General features: G+C 47.7%; 3 protein-coding genes across 10 annotated transcripts in view; 2 read left to right on the top strand and 1 right to left on the bottom strand.

Annotated features, from left to right (window-relative positions):
- Positions 1–2,603: 2,603 nt before the first annotated feature.
- On the bottom strand, positions 2,604–6,568 carry LOC125546119 (disease resistance protein PIK6-NP-like). Its single transcript, XM_048710262.2, has one exon. The coding sequence runs from the start codon at positions 6,495–6,497 to the stop codon at positions 2,835–2,837; it is 3,663 nt and encodes a 1,220-aa protein (XP_048566219.2). The 5' UTR covers positions 6,498–6,568; the 3' UTR covers positions 2,604–2,834.
- Positions 6,569–9,276: 2,708 nt separating this feature from the next.
- On the top strand, positions 9,277–16,098 carry LOC125546122 (G-type lectin S-receptor-like serine/threonine-protein kinase At4g03230). 8 transcript variants are annotated; one of them, XR_015599081.1, is made up of 10 exons: positions 9,289–9,423; positions 11,256–11,509; positions 11,607–12,567; positions 12,964–13,074; positions 13,171–13,352; positions 13,988–14,216; positions 14,292–14,529; positions 14,617–14,767; positions 14,854–15,653; positions 15,747–16,098. XR_015599081.1 is itself a non-coding variant. In XM_048710272.2 (9 exons), the coding sequence occupies exons 3-9, from the start codon at positions 11,637–11,639 to the stop codon at positions 15,178–15,180; spliced, it is 2,169 nt and encodes a 722-aa protein (XP_048566229.2). In that variant the 5' UTR covers positions 9,277–9,414; positions 11,256–11,509; positions 11,607–11,636; the 3' UTR covers positions 15,181–15,669. The 8 variants fall into 8 exon arrangements, 7 of the variants coding, with proteins under 7 accessions (XP_048566229.2, XP_048566231.2, XP_048566227.2 ...); XM_048710272.2 differs by lacking the exon at positions 15,747–16,098 and having other exon boundaries at positions 9,277–9,414; positions 14,854–15,669; XM_048710274.2 differs by lacking the exon at positions 15,747–16,098 and having other exon boundaries at positions 14,006–14,216; positions 14,854–15,669.
- The window catches only part of LOC125546126 (cysteine-rich receptor-like protein kinase 10), a 107,952-nt gene continuing 100,836 nt past the window's right edge, over positions 9,296–16,411 (top strand). Inside the window, exon 1 of the mRNA XM_087514182.1 lies at positions 9,296–9,423. The gene's annotated coding sequence lies outside the window, so the exon portion shown is untranslated. The remainder of the gene's footprint in view (positions 9,424–16,411) is intronic.

Raw genomic sequence — 16,411 nt, 5'->3', positions numbered from 1 at the left:
GTGCCAATGGCCTATCCGCCGAGATGGATGCGCCTCACTTGATTGGACGCCAAGTCTATGGCAGTTCGCTTTATCAGGGGCACCGCCGGGCGAACTCTTGGATATAGATGATCGTAGTGGTTGCGTCGCCTTGTATCAGTTGGACGCCGTCTTGATTGTTCTGCTAGGACAAGGGCGTCGGCTCACAGGGTTGACGAACGGTGGCGTCGTAGAGGTCGCGTCGCCTTGGCAGGTGCTACATCAAAGGGTGACCTGTATGTCGGGGATGCCATGGAGCTGTGCACTGAGACCTATATGCCGAGGACCTGTCCGCCATGGTCGCTGCCTCTTCTCGGTTAAACGCCGTATTCGGTGGTTTGGCGAGACAAGTATCACATCGAGACCTGTACGCCAAGGACCTGTTTGTCATGGTGGGTGCGTCTTCAAAGGTGGGACTGGTGTCGGGCTGCATCGTCGTGAGCACCGGTTTCGCCACGTCGTCTCCTCCGGGAAGCAATACATCCGACATGTGCACCATGATCAGAAAGCCATGGACCTGTGCACCGGAGAGACATGTTTGCCATTGACTTGACTCGGGAACATAGCCCATATTGTTTTTTTTCTTCTTCTTCTTTATTTCCTTGCGTCCAATACAGTGCATATACTTTTTTTTAACACAGTCAATACAGTGCATACACTGACGGCCTTTAGAAGTTACATGTTGCGGGTATTCGGCCACATAAATACGCATGCTTGCCTGCCCGTGCGAGTATTCTGATAGAAATACATACGTACATACCGGCCACCACGTTACTTGCATGAAACGAGCCTATATGCACTCTGGGACTTATAATGCATGCATATTCCATGTGAGGCAAAGCTAATTGGCTTAGTTTGCATGAAGAAGTTGGTAGCACGTATGAGCACAGCATACACAAGCTTCAGGTCCAATCGTGCACATATTTAACCTGTCCTTAAAAGTGAACATAGATCAAATAAAAGAATTAATTGGGTTTCATAAAAAAAACTCATCGAACACCGTGGTCGCACCACATCGCGCGCTGCCGCTGCGTCGCCCCTTCAGGCCGTAGTGCCGCGGCCCGCGGTCAACTGCCGCACCGAGGTCATCCGATCCAGGCCATCCCCGAGGCTGCACCGACCCTCACGCTGCCGCTGCGTCGCCTCGTCGGGCCATAGCGAGCGGGGCACGCGATCCCTGCAACCGCCCTGAGGTCTTCCCCGCCGTCGCCCTGACCAGCACACCGCCGTTGTGTCTCCCCTTCGGGTTGTAACGCTGCGGCACGCGGTCCATCGCCGTCCACGCGCGTTGACTTCCACGTGATATGCGCCGCGCCGCCTCCCTTGGCGCGGGAACGTCACCGTCCGCGCCGGTCTTCGTCACGTTGTCGGGTTCATTTTCGCCTACTTCGAGCACCGCCGCCGCGCTCCTTCTCTAGCCGCCGCTGCCGCCGCCTCCTTAGGCCGCCGCAGCCGCTGCTCTTCTTCCGCGGCTCCATGGTGACTACCTCGAAGTGTTGGCCGGGTTGCGGGCAGATAAAAGCGGACGTGGGGACTCGGGTCGGGGCACAGCGTAACTAAGAGAGCCATTCCATTTAGGGCGAGACAGAATGGGCGGGCACAAGTGGTCTGGTGTCCGAGCCGGACACCGGCGACCCTCGACTCGACACCGACCACGGCGTTCTTCGCACGGCTACCTCGACTACGGCTACACCACCTACGCTCTCGACTACCTCGACAAACGGCGCAAAGGGCTACCGCCTTGCTTGAGCAACCTCGTCGGTTTCCACTCCAGCCACGACTCCGCGATGCATCGACCGTTACGGCTGAGGGGGTGTCCGTCGGCTTCCCTTCGGATTCTTCTCCAGTCTCACCGTCTACGTCGCTACCGTTATGACTGTGGGGGGATGTTGAGTAGCATGATTATTAGGAAAGCTAGGATAGCGTAGGATATTATTCTACCTTGCCTTGTACTCCAAGATGATCATGTACTCCTATATATATGCCCACGAGGCTCAAGCAATACATGAACTATTTCATCAAACCTCTCTCTCCCTTCTAACATCGGAGAATAAAGAGATGCACCACTGGCACGTCAACCAGGTTTTAGTGCACCCAGTGTTAGTATATACTCACCACAGGACACAAAGTCACAAACTATCTACGTTGTTGATTTGAGAGCTGCATGGATCGATACCCTTTAGGATATATTTTTTTGCTAGGGAAATATAACCCTGGGCACCAAGCCAGCTGTGGAGATTTCCCTGGCTACATGGGCTCCCTCCAACCGCAGAGGAGATGTCTTCCCACTTCCCAGCCCTTGGCACCCAAATGTCAACAATGGAAGGGAAGGAAATCCCTCACATGTATAACAGAAATCAGATATATCTGTAGCGTGCATATATGTATAGCTAGCAGCTAACTTGAAATGCTTACAGCTGAAAGAGAAAGAGATCTAGAATGAGACGGAGCGAATGCTGGTGATATGAAAAGAGCTATTGCTAGCTCACGGAGTGAATTCACGACAGCACGCCACACTTATCATATATAGTGAATTCACAACAACACGCCACACTTATCATATATATGGAACCTAGCGGGTCCAAAGGAAACCACACGTACAAATCCAACTGAGGAGCATAGACACAACCATATGCTCAATCCCACACTCAACTCAGAATAAGTAATCACACACGCAGACCCACACCCAGACACAATTGAAGAATAAATAATCACACATCCAGACACAAGTCACACAACCAGGGTAAGTATTAACTACACAAGCCTGTCCGCAAGCACACACGAATGCATGAAACCACACAAACAGAAATAAATCTTTACCGCGGAACAGGAATGGGACTTGCATCGGCGGCAGCAGTAGCAGCATCGCCCTTTAACTTATGTGTAAGGATAGGATTGTTTGGATTTTTGCACATTGCTGGTTTGATGCTATCCATGTTGAAGCTGCCAGTGAGCACTATCTGTCTCAGGCTTGGGAGTTTGTCAATCCCGTACATGTCTGCCTTGCTACTGGAAGTGGAAGTCCAAACAATCCTCTCAAGCTTGGGAGCTGCAGCTGGATCAAAATTGATTTTGGTGATGTCTGAGCCATCAATGACAAGAAGCTCGAGTTGTCCGAATCTTTTCTCCTTAAAATTAAGCTTGTTGTCTTTGTATGAGTCATAGCGCAGCACAACAGTGTGCAACCGCAAAAGCTTACCCAGGACTAGTTCTATATCATCAGCCTTCAGGGAGGTACGGCATAGAACTATCTTGGAAAGTCGATGAAGCTTTTTAATCCAAGTAGGTAGCCTTGCTATCTTGCCATCGATATTAAGGCTTTGAAGGGACCTGGGGTGTGAGATATCTTGATCTTTTGTATCCAAGTCAACATCAGCCTCTGCTACTTCAATATGGACCGACAACGAGGATAGGTATTCATCTAGCTTCCCGGTTACTCGAAGCAAGTGGGTGATAACATCAGGGTTGTTGCAAGGGATAATTACTCCCAACTTCCTCAACTGCTGCAGCTGACCAACAGCATCCAACTCTTTCACATCAGAGACTTCAACATGGGATAGTACTTGTATGTTTGTCATGCTCCTAATTCCATGAGGCATTTGAAGATTGCAAAATGATTCATTAGATCCAGTGGCACTAGCTGCTTGATCCATGAGGTGTTTGTGACCAGCAAGCAGATGCACTAGCTTCTGGAGCACGACATTCACAGGGAATGATTTTATCTTGGTTCCCCTCATGTCAAATGTCTCCAAGTGCTGGAGCTTGCCGATTTCCTTGGGCAGCTCCTTAACATCTGTGTTCCTTAGACTTAGATACTTGAGCTGAAATATCTTGTTGCACATGTTCTTCAGTTTCTGCTTGTCTAGTCCATGACAACCTTCTAGGTCTAGAACCTTGATCAGTCCCAGTTGAGAAGATGCAGGCAGTGAGTTCAGAAACATTACTATGTCAGGCAAGGGGTCTTTAGAATTTTTTTCTTGCGTTGGAGTGGTACGCCTGGGTATTCGCCGGCACATGTTGAAATGTGTGGCCTGTTGCTGATTGGAGAGTTGTTGAAGTTGCATTCTATTGCGAATGGAAAGGCGGGGAGCCAAGTCAGCAGGTAGCAGATCTGTGTTCCCAACATAGTCCTCACAGGCCATATTGGTAATGAAGGATAAGACATGAGGATGTACCCTACAAGTCTTGGCTTTGCCTGTTGGGCTGATACCACCGAGAAGAACAAGGCCTCGATCAACCAGCGCATTGAAGCCACGCTCGGCTTCATCCAATGCATGCCGTGTGGTGATGAGGTTTTCAGCAGCCCATCGCCTTAATAAGCTTGCCCTCCTAATATTGGAATAATGGGGGCCATGGAACATGGATAGGTAATGCAAGCAGCTCTTGTACTGACTGGGCAGGTCGTCGTAGCAGAACCTTATGATTTCCCTGGCATTACTCACTGTGTTGAAATCTTGTAATCGATGCTGCAACGCCACCAATTCATTGTTGCTTCTGCGAGGATTAGCATACAGAGCATGGAGAAACAACCCTGTGGAAAAGGAATCCCAACGACATTTCTCCAGTATTCTTTTAACATTGCTCTTCAACTCTTCACTTTCGTGGCCACCGACCAGCAATTCATTGGCTTTCTTGCTTAGAGCTTCAATATGTGAATAGAAGTGCACTTTATAGCGCGAGGCACTGAGCAAGAACAACCAGCTGGCTAAATACCACCCGTGAAATTGAACTGACTGTTGTATCACTGGAGTAACAATGACTGTGCTATTATCATCATATTGTCCACGCCGTGGTAGAGCAGACGCTATGTCTTCCCATGGTGCCACATCCTCATGATCAGCCAGAACAATCAAGAACTTTTTGCCTTGTAGCAGCCTACGAATCTTTCGCTGCAATCTCTCATCACTCCATGTGCTCATCTCCGTCTTGAGAGGCTCGACATGGAGGTCAACCTCTTGATCGTCACCAGATGAGGGATGCAGCAATTGTTGCAGTAAGAGCTGGAGCCTCTCCTTGCGCCCTGAATAGCGCCTGGCGTTGATCCAAGCCACACAGTCGTAATTCTTGGCTTTGAGTGAGATGTCGTGCACCCTCCTCGCAATCTTAGTCGCGGGGCGGTATGCGTGCGGCTCCTCCTCGTCTTCTGGGTAGGGGACATCAACCGGTGGTGTTACAATTGCAAGGAGTCTAGGCCGTCGTCCATCTTTGGACAAGCGGCCGTCTGAAAGGATATCTTTTAACCAGGCAATCTCGGACTCAATCCCGGATTCATTCCTTCTGATGTAGTCAATGACTGCGGCGGGTGCGTGATTTTTGATAGAGGCGCTAATGGTGGCGGCGGTGGCGGTGGCACCGACAACATCTAGGAACTTTTGCACCCATGCATTGCCCAGTATTAGCTTTACGGCAGCTTGCAAGAAGGCATTGCCCAGCACTAGTTCTTTGACAATGAAATTGTTGAATACCTTCCCCAGCCAAGTTTTGAGCTGCCTTGAGTAGTGCTTCTCCGCGTGGATTATGTCCCACGGGGTTTTTGCCTTCTTAAAATGCTCGTCGACGGTTGTTGGTTCTGGCTTTATTTCTTTCTCTCTGTCTTCCTCAAGGGAATCGCCATCTTCTTCTGAGTTTGCTTTTCGGCCAAGTCCTAGCAGCTGAACGATCCACGAGATGACCACACTGAACTCCATGTACCCGATGTCACTGCTTCGTCTGCTAAGGCAGGCGGTAGCATCAACAATGTTATCCGGGTCCGTATCGCCAAACGCCTGTCTTGCAATGGCGGCCACGTCCTTCTGCAGCTCCTCCATCTTGACGGTGGGATATATTTTGCCCAACAATTTAGCAACAGAACTCAAAAGTGGTTTATGATGATGTTGATGGTGTTCCCGGACCCCGGTCACCCAAGCGGTCACCTCCTGGGCGTCGGTGTCCAAGAGGCTGGTAGCTTCGGCAAGAGCACGGCGCCTCCGTGCATCCTCCTTTACCACCTCCTCCTCCAGGACGAGCTTGCCGCCTGCTCCCCCTCCTTCAACGGCATTGCTGCTCTGTATCTTCTGAGCTTGAATGCCGTACCTCTTTCGGCGGTCCCCCACCTCGCGCGCCCGGACCTTGAGCTCCTTGATCTGCACCGCGAGGCGGTGTCGATCCGGCATGGTCCGCACCACACGGGGCGCCCGGCGGATGGATGCCAGGAGGCCCGCTGAGGAGCCGTGGCCGCCACCGAAGGTCTGCACGTAGCGGTCGACGCAGTTCTGGGAGTCGTAGGCCACGTCCCGGACCTGCTTCATCCACGCCTGGACCTGGTTGCTCTGCTCCGTGGGGTCGGCCACGTCCAGGATGAAGCCGTTCATGCTCTCCATCTCGTCCTTGATGAACTGCATGTCGCGCCGGACTCCGCCCAGTAGCTCCGCCTCGTTGCCGATGACTCTAGCCAAGGTGCCCAACAGCGAGTCCACGGTGCTCTTGGCGGTGTCGGCCATCTCTCTCTCTAGATTTCTCGCTCTTTCTCTCTAGATCTCTCTATCTCTTAGTTTCTTTTCCCAAAGCAAGTGCTCGAATGGTTCGTCGTGCGTCCGTGTTGGTCGGCAGGGGTCTTGTTTGGCAGCCAGGAATGCCTAAGCGTAGCAAGGCACGAAAGTATCGGACAAAGTTTAGCCAAAATTCCATTATTCCATTCCAAACTTGAGGGTAGCGAGCGGTGTCGGCCATCTCTCCCCCCCCCCCCCCCCTCTCTCTCTCTCTTTCTCTCTCTCTCTCTCTCTCCCTCTCTCAGATAATATCTCTCTTATTTTCTTGTTCCGATGCAAATGCTGGATCGAATGGCACGTCGTGCGTGTTGGTCGTGGGAAGGGCCAAAGGAGGAGGAACAAGACACGCAAGTATCGGACAAAGTTTAGCCAAGGGAAAAGAATGCATGCATGCATGCATGGTCGGGCGCCAAAATTCCATTCCATTCCAAACTTGAGGGCAGCGAGCGGCAGCTAATTAATCCTTTTCTTTTCTTCCCCGCAAAAAGGGAAAATCCTTCTTCTTTTCTAGTAATAAAGATGAATTAAAGTAATTAAGTAAGTAACCTTGTCGATTCGCAAAAAAAAAAACAAACCTTGTCCCAGTTAGTAATGACCTTGATCACGAGCCCGCTTTTTTTCTATAAAAAAGAAAGAACAAAGTAGACAGAGTAGTTGTTTTACAACGTGCGTGAGCTGGATGTGTTTATCCTTTTATTTATTCGTTTCGTCTACCAAGGGCATGCACAGCAGGATGCGTGCATGCATCAAATGATCAAAAGCAAAATAAGAAAGTCGTTCAAGTCATTTTTTTTTAACACAGTACAGACGCAAGCGATCATATACATATGCATATACTCATCTCTATGAACACACACGCACAACTTATCCTTATGAGCACTTCTGAAAGATCGAGCCGACATATCATCTTGAAATTTACAAAGTCACCAAAGGCACCTCGTCGGGAACGTCTCCTCCCACTGAATGCGCATCGCCGCAAATCCTGAAATAAATTCAGAGATAAATGCGAGCACCAGGACTTGAACATTGGTGGATTGGGGATACCACAGTCCCTCTAACCATCCAACCACAGGTTGGTTCGCTTGTTCAAGTCATTCCAACACGGCATTGCATGCATCCGAAATTTGTACATATTGTGTGCTCGCAATGGTGCCGGCTTCGTCGATTGCTTGTCCCCCGACATGTTACGCGGGAATAGGGTTTTCCATAGGGTTAGCCCAGGACTCCAACTAAGATATGAATGTGGTTCTAACCCCCATGTGAAAGTACTGTATTTTCTTGCTGTTATGGGTTTTGTTATAGATGAGTTTTGAATCTTCCGTGAATTGGTGTTTGCATGTAAAAGATATAAGCCATGTCATAAGACCCGCGTTCTTGAAATCGACACTTCTTGAATCTATTGGGGCAAAGGCTTTTATGTAGACTTCTTCTCGACTATCTATATCACATTGTATTGTCGTAAGATGATACACGCCAACTAAAGATCCACAGGTGCATGCTGAGGGGTTGCGACTTAGAAAACTTAACTATAGGTGGTTACTCCGGTTCCTAAAAAGAAAGATGCCACAATTATCACTTTCTCATGTTGATGAGGCCACAACTATCACTTTCTCATGCTGATGAGGCCACAAGTATCACTTTCTCATGTTGATGAAAGTATCTTAGCCGGGGCCATCATCATATCCTGTTTTTGTGCCCCAAAATATTCTCTGTTGATAATATAAACATAATTTCATTCTGAAAATTAATACAAACTAAATAGACTAAATATGATTCTCCCTTATAATAAATAAAAAGCTATAATAATTTAAGAAAGAAGACCAGTGGTGACCAAAACATCCAATATATGTGCGGCGAGTGTGTCTTGAAAATGTTCTTTTATTTGCGAGAATTTTCTTTTGATCTATTCATCAACTGTTAAGGTAGTAAAAAAAAGCACCAGAGTTAAAAAAATACATTCATGTCTCTAGACCAGCTAGCGACGACTACAAGCACTGAAGCGAGCCGAAGGCACGCCGCCGTCATAGCCTCTCCCACATCGGACCGGGCAAACCTTTTTTAATAAACTGTCGGAAAGTCGTCATGCTATGGCCCCATGGGACCCGCGCACCAGAATAGCAACCGCTACCGATGAAGAGACTTGTAGATCGAAGGGGTCCAACCAGTAGACATACGAACAAAGACGAACTAATTCCAGATCCATGTGGATCCACCAAAGACAAACGCCGATCTAATCCCATGAGATCTGCCGGAGGCAAAGCTTCACACGCCCTCCGTTGACGCTACAAGCATCATCAGGATGGGGGCTAGGGGGAGAACCTCATTTCATCTTCAGAGAGTCACCACTGCCTCGTCTCTCTAAGCAGGGCACAAACCCTAACAAAACTCAAAAATAATATCTAAAAAAAAAGAGCAAATGCTGACAAATTCTCTGCAGTCATGGCATCTCTAGCCATGTGGTCTGGGCTGACACGGTATTAGTTAGAATGCTGCGGCTAAGGCTGGAGGCGGCCCAGGCTGACGTTGGAAGCAGGCCCGTGTGAGCCCACTGAGCCAGCAGGTCGGCAGTGCGAGAGAGACGGACGGCGGAGACTCGTGGTCAGCCAGTCATTCTCCTCGTCCAGTCCACCCAAGTCTGAAAAGAAGTGCACTCCCACTCCGCCGCCGTCCTCCACTGAATCGAGTGGCTGCTCCTCCCCCACTCCCCACTCTGCCGACTATCTCCGGGCCACGCCACCTGCAGCGGAGGATACATTGGCGAGCGGAGCGAGCAGGGGAGGGGAGCGAGCGCCGGCGCCCGGCAGCGACGTGCCGGAGAGGAGCACGGAGGCCGCGCGCAGGCGACGCCATCGTTCTTCCACTTCCGGTGGTAAGCCCGGTACGAAATCACCTCCTTTTCCCCCATTTTTTCCCCATGGTTTAAGACAGTTTCTCCTGCAATGCAAAGCTTTGTGGTCTATAAGCCCCTATCCATAACCATAGAGAACCCACAGGCCCCTATCTGCAATCCCAACCCCATAATCCAGTGGTAAGCCCCTAGGATTTTTTTATTCTTTTCGCGGGGCTAGATTCTTTATTCAGCCTGATGAAGAGAAAATATTGGATTTTGCTCACCCTAAACGACACGTTGAGTTCAGAATTTTCGGGTGCCTGTCCGAGCGAAGCTCAGCGAACTATCAAATGAAGATATACCAGGCGCGTTTTGACTTGATGAAGAGAGACCTCCTAAACTTCCGAGTATTTAACCAAAAACTACCATAATTCACGGAAACGTGACAGAAAACTATCATTTTACGATTTTGTCCCGAAAACTATCACTTTTTTATTAATCCGTGGCAAAAAACTACCAAGTGTGAAAACTGCTCGCTTTGCCTGGGTTAAACCCGAATCTGACTGTCCGACCCCACACATAAGCGGGCTAAAAATGCAATCGGGTCCCTAGTTTTTTTAAAAAAGCAATCCAGTCCCTGCAGCCTGCACCCGGTCGTGCTCCACGCCGCCTTCGACGACACCACCGGCGCGCTCAAGCTCGCCGACTTCGGCCATGGCTAGCTCCTCCAACCGCGCCTCCCCGCTACCCTTAGGACACGGCCGCCTCACCAGGAACCTCTCCACTGCTCCCTCTCTCTGTCTCCCGTCGTTCTCTCCCTCCCTCCCCTAACCTCTCTCTCCTCCGTCGCGCCGCCGCACCTGCTTGACGCTGGAGCATCTCCGCTGCTCGATCTGCATTCCCCAACCTCTGGTGCCCCGCCTCCTCGCCGGATCCAGCCAAAATCTCCGCCCCGCCGCCTCCCTCACCCGCGCCGCTGCCTCCACTCGACCGGGAGGAGACGTCAAGCATCGCCGTCCCATGGGCCATCGGCGACAACCAACAGCCTGCCCCGCGAGAGCTGAGCCATGGGAGGGTTGAGGAAGCGGATCCGGGCGCGGCGAGGCTCTCCTCTCGACGACGGCGGCGCGACATGGCTGTAGAGCTCCTGCTCCAAAAAGAGAAGACGAGGGATATGGAGAGGAGGTTGGGGCAACGTGCGCTGACATGCTCCGGTTGATTTTCGCCGTCCCTCTTGCCGTCATTCGCCGCCGGCGACGGGGACTATCCCTGGTCTTCCTCCATGGGAAATCCTAGAGGAGGTTGGAGGAGCTAGCCATGGCCGCCGTCGCGCCCAAACTCGATCTGGAGCTCATGTGGGCGGAGGGAGCCGGAGAGCGGCGGCGGCGGCGAGGGCCTGGAGCGGTCGGCCCGCAGGGACTGGATTGCTTTTTTTAAGAAAAACTAGGAACCTGATTGCATTTTTAGCCCGCTTATGTGTGGGGTCGGGCAGTCAGATTCAGGTTTAACCCAGGCAAAGCGAGCAGTTTTCACACTTGGTAGTTTTTTGCCACGGATTAATAAAAAAGTGGTAGTTTTCGGGACAAAATCGTAAAGTGGTAGTTTTCTGTCACGTTTCCGTGAATTGTGGTAGTTTTTGGTTAAATACTCTAAACTTCCAGGTCAATCCTGTTTTGACTTGGAATAGACTTTCTGAACTTCCAGCTTAACCCTGTTTTTGACTTGGAGTAGACTTCCTCAACCTCCAGCTTTAATCCCTGATATCAGCTGCATGGCTACTTGTGACATCTGAACTTTGAAATTTAGAGCATTTAGATCTCTTAATTAATTCATTGTCGAGCACACACTTCTTTGATGCTTACAAGACTTCAGTTTTGCAGCGTGATATCTAGAACATGGTCACCAGAGCTACAAATGGATGATGGTGTTCCGATCCCTTCTCTGTGTATCTGACTACCAACTCCTGACGGCCTGGTGCCGCAAACAGAGGAGCATATTCTTCTAGCTCCACAGGTTCTGAATTCTGAGAATTCTTGCCAGCAATAGCATGCTGTCTTTGCAGTTCTGAGCAGGTTGGCGTTCCATCGCTTATTGAGGATCCAGAGTTTATAACTTGGGGCGGTGGAGCTTCGATGTATGCTAGCGTTTTCCAGTTCTCTACATTATTTTTACTTTTTACTAGTTATTATGTTCCTGTTCTAACATTAGTTTTTTGTCTCCCTTGTTTTTAGAACTCTTCAGTTTCTACAAGTTCCCTGGCTATGAGGTTCCTATCATCCGTGGATCTGCCTTGTTATCCGTGGATGGCCATGGTTATCCTCCCCCTCCTCCTGCTCCTCATGCCTCTCACTGCTGCCCAATTGTGGCCATCCTGTGGCGAGAGCGGCGACTACAAATCAAATAGCACCTACGAAGCCAACCTCAAGCTCCTCTCAACCACCCTCCCGAAGAAAGCAGCGTCAAGCACCAACCTCTTCGCCACCGACACCGTTGGCAATGTTCCGAATGTCATCTTCGCCCTCGCACTCTGCCGCGGGGACTCCAACGCCTCTGCCTGCGAGGGCTGTTTGGTTACCGCCTTCCAGGACGGGCAGGAGCACTGCGCGAACTATAAGGATGCCACCGTGTACTACGATAGCAATCCCTGCATGCTCAGGTTCTCCAACCAGAATTTTCTCGCCACCACTGTCAATGACCATATACTTGTCATTGTGAGCATCGAGAGCTTGATGATGAACATCCCGACAAGAGCCGACTCCTTCAAGCTCTTGTTGTTCACGCTTCTGAACAGCACGGCTCAATCCGCCGCGAACAGCTCGAGGAGGTTCACCACCTCGCGCTTAGACGTCAACTCCTTCCCTACGCTCTACTGCCTTATGCAGTGCACGCCAGACCTGACCGCCAACGATTGCACCGCATGTTTGCAGCCTTACTTCCAGTATACAGTCAAATACATGGATGGTAAGAAAGGTGGTCGAGTACTGGGGACACGGTGTACCATGAGGTACGAGATATTCCCATTCTTCCAAGGGGACCCCATGCTGCGTATTATCAACTTGGTATCTGAAGTTCCGGCGATCAACAACACCACGCCACTGATTACCGTGAACCCATCTCCACAGTCGCAGTCGCCGTCGCCGGTTGCGGCACCACCACCTCCGGGGGCGCAAGCGACCACCAAAGAAATTCATGGTATGTAAAAGTCTCATCCTTCCCAGCAGATCCCTGGCTGGACATGACATCTCGGCTTCAGTTAGATTGATTAATTTAGGTAACATGCCACACATCTTGTGTGGAACAAAAATTTTAGACAAGTACACCTGAGCTTAAGAATATATGAATAAAAAGAAATAAGTAGAAGAACTAAGTTAAGTCAATAACGAAGAAAAGGATGTTTATTGATAAGGGGAAAGATGCTAGAGTCAGAATGGTTCAAAGGTCAAAGGGGGGCGACCCATGTTCAATTGGTTAATTGTGGTTGAGTGACATGATCCACAACCTACAACTGATTTGTCATTTCCTCTATCACTAAATAAATTAGTTTTTATACTTATATGAAAACTATATATGACTTTGTGTTTTTCTTAGGACGCAATTCACGCCAGAGGCCACTCTGGATTATCGCTGTGGCAGCTCCATTACTGTCAATATTTCTGTGCGTTATCTGTTTTGTTGTATGGATGAGAAGGCGAAGAAAAGGTTTGTTGTTATCACTATTACAACATTCCTCTAAGAAAAACTACCACTTATTTATGTTGTCAGCCTTAACGTTGTATGTGTGCCCCCTTAATTTAGGAATGGAAATCTTACATGATCAAGCTGCCATGAATAGGCCGGAAGAAGACGCGTTGGTTTGGAGATTGGAAGGGAAGAGTTCAGAGTTCACTCTGTTTGACTTATCTGAGGTATTGCGTGCTACACACAACTTCTCCAAAGAAAACCTACTTGGGCAAGGTGGTTTTGGCCCTGTCTACAAGGTAAATGCATTGTCTTGAAAAGATTCAATCATATGTTCATTCTGAAATATATATTAACTCACGGTTTCCTAAAAATCATCATTATATACTTACAATAGCACTAATTACAGTAGTCCAATCTATAATGAATCATACTATGATTTTCCTAGTTTTGTAAACTACCTTGGAAAATAATATAAGCTCTCGTATCCACAATGGCAGTTATCATATCACTCATCCTGTACTAGCAACCTACAGTGAAAAATGCGAAGCCGCACGCTTTCCATTATATCATCGATGCCCTAGAATGAATTTTTTTACATACAATTGCTTGATCAGCATATATTATATATAGCCTAAAATCCAGTTTTATAAATGTATCTCAACCAAATATGATTAGCATAAGAAACCTAACGTAGCCCTAAACTAGAAAGGAAAAAAATTAAGAAACTCTTGATAAAATGTTTATTTTGCACTATTCAGCAGTGGACTGAAACTCTGATGGAAATAGAAGTAATGCACTCAAATGGAATATTAAGGCCATGTACTGGATATTTTGATGTTGGTATGCTATTTGCTGTATATACAAAAAGTCCTTTCCCATGGATGGCATTTAATCCATTTTCTGTAATTTCAGTAAAATATAATGCCTCCAGTTTTGTACATACTTCCAGGGCCAGTTACCAGATGGAACAGAAATTGCAGTTAAAAGGCTTGCCTCACATTCAGGACAGGGTTTCACAGAATTCAAAAATGAAGTTGAACTTATTGCAAAACTACAACACAGTAATCTGGTCAAGCTCATGGGATGCTGCATTAAGGGAGAGGAAAAACTTTTGGTGTACGAATATTTGCCAAATAAGAGCTTGGACTTCTTCATCTTTGGTACGCACAATGTAGTTTAACCATATTTTGGACCGTGTTTCATCCGTACTATAAAATGCACTCTCTAATCTGCAGATGTTAGCCGAACAACTTTGGTTGATTGGGAAAAACGGCGTGTCATAATTGAAGGGATAGCCCAAGGTCTTCTATATCTTCACAAGCACTCTCGATTGCGCATCATACACAGAGATCTCAAGGCCAGCAACATTCTCTTGGACCAGGACATGAATCCTAAAATTTCTGATTTTGGGCTAGCAAAAATTTTCAGCTCCAATGATACTCAAGGAAGCACAAAGAAGGTGGTGGGAACATAGTAAGCGTATGAAACAATTAATCAGCTGATTCATCAACCTTTAAATTTTTGATACAATATTTTACTTGTGCCTACAACTCATTTCAGTGGTTATATGGCTCCGGAGTATGCATCTGAAGGCATTTACTCGATCAAATCTGACGTTTTCAGCTTTGGTGTGTTACTTCTCGAGATCCTTAGTGGAAAAAGGAATTCTGGTTTCCATCAGCATGAAGACTTTCTTAACCTCCTTGGATATGTGAGCATTTTGCGAACTCTCGCACACGTATATCCATTACTTTTTCGACCAAAGTCACCTTTTTCATGCTGACAAATTCTCTGCAGTCATGGCATCTCTGGGAAGGAGGGAGATGTCTTGAGCTTCTAGAAGCATCGATTGTTGAGGAGATCCATGCAGCGGAGGCTAGTAGGTACATTAACATTGCGCTAATGTGTGTACAAGAGCGCGCAGACGATCGACCAACCATGTCGACTGTCGTCGCAATGTTAAACAGCGAGAATGTTAGTCTTCCAGGGCCTAAACATCCGGCATACTTCAACCTACGGGTATCCAAGGAAGATGAATCGGGTAGTGTTCCATACAGTAATAATGCCGACACCATCTGCAGTAATAATGACTTGACCATCACTGAGGAGCCAGATGGCAGATAATTGATCACTTTGATTCAGTTGTTGATGGGAATGCTAGCAATCAGACAGTAGGCGGGCAGACCAGGTCAAGTGAACTAGGGCAGACCAAGTAAGCCTATCATATTTTGGTTATGAAGGACGACGACCGGCGTATCTCTGTAGCGGTTGTTCTCTCCTGCGGTGAATGAAGCTCTGTCGGTATGCATAGGCTGTATTGATATGTGGGTTAATACTGTCATTATTACTGCAGTGGTGGTCGTGTAGGAAAAGCATTACGGGTAGTATTTACTAGCTTTTGTGCACCGCACCATCGTTTTCCACTGGTGGCTGCTGCTGTAGACTTTAAAGGAAGACTTGAAATCCAAAGGATTTCAATCTGATAACAGATGCATTTTTGCACTGGTGGCTGCTGCTGTAGACTTTAAAAAGAAGACTTGAAATCCAAAGGATTTCAACCTGACAGCAGATGCATTAACTGAATCCTGCTGGGTAAAGTATGTGTTGCATCTATATGCGCCTTCCATGTTTTCTTCCAAGATAATTCCATTGGCATGCATGGCTAACTAGAATATTGGTATGCCTGTTAGTATCATGGAAACCTCGACGTAACTGATAAGGTTCCGGTGCTGCTGTTTGAGGTCGTAGCAGTTACACACTGTTACGAAAAGAAGCATTTCCGTGGAGTTGTCATGATAAGACAAACACGAAGGAGATCTTTTGATATTTATATCCTGCTAACGGTGGATAAGTTCATTGACCGTGCAGGATTTAAACTTTGAAGCAAAATTTATGTGGCAAGTTTGTACCTTCCATGAGATAAGTAGTTATGTTTGTATTTTATATTATTTTAATCATATAGTATGAAGTGTATAAATATATATTTTGGATACTTTGAACAGACCAAATATGATGACCTGGCAACCTGCTAGTTCTTTCCAACAGCACATTGTATTTTTCTACTACTTTTATCGTTTATAATAATGTGCTTGTCTTCATATGCCCAATTCTTGGGTGGTATACCTAAGAATAAGGTGATATTAAAATAAAATGTACTGTAATTATTTAGGACGCAATATAGCATCTCAACTGCGGTAGATACAATGAGTAACAGCATCGACCAAAACATCTATGCGAGGATAGATACACTTTATAAACGTCTCAATATCTTCTAGACAAGCTTACGCTGCGCCTCTATGAGTTTTGACACGGTGCATGAGGACGCACCCCTAAGCACTTTACATAATGACTACAC

Source organism: Triticum urartu, chromosome 3A (genome assembly GCF_056163025.1).
Source record: "Triticum urartu cultivar PI428250 chromosome 3A, HENAU_Tu73, whole genome shotgun sequence".
Lineage (NCBI taxonomy): Eukaryota > Viridiplantae > Streptophyta > Magnoliopsida > Poales > Poaceae > Triticum > Triticum urartu.
Note: the sequence above shows the minus strand (reverse complement) of the source record. Positions and strands in the feature narration are given on the sequence as shown.

Excerpts from the sequence above, each read along its gene's own strand:
- LOC125546119 (XM_048710262.2), bottom strand. The coding sequence starts at position 6,497 with ATGGCCGACACCGCCAAGAGCACCGTGGACTCGCTGTTGGGCACCTTG.
- LOC125546122 (XM_048710272.2), top strand. The coding sequence starts at position 11,637 with ATGAGGTTCCTATCATCCGTGGATCTGCCTTGTTATCCGTGGATGGCC. Across the intron at positions 13,353-13,987 it reads GTTTTGGCCCTGTCTACAAG|TTTTGTACATACTTCCAGGG; the intron begins GTAAATGCATTG and ends TAATGCCTCCAG. Across the intron at positions 14,217-14,291 it reads CTTGGACTTCTTCATCTTTG|ATGTTAGCCGAACAACTTTG; the intron begins GTACGCACAATG and ends TCTAATCTGCAG.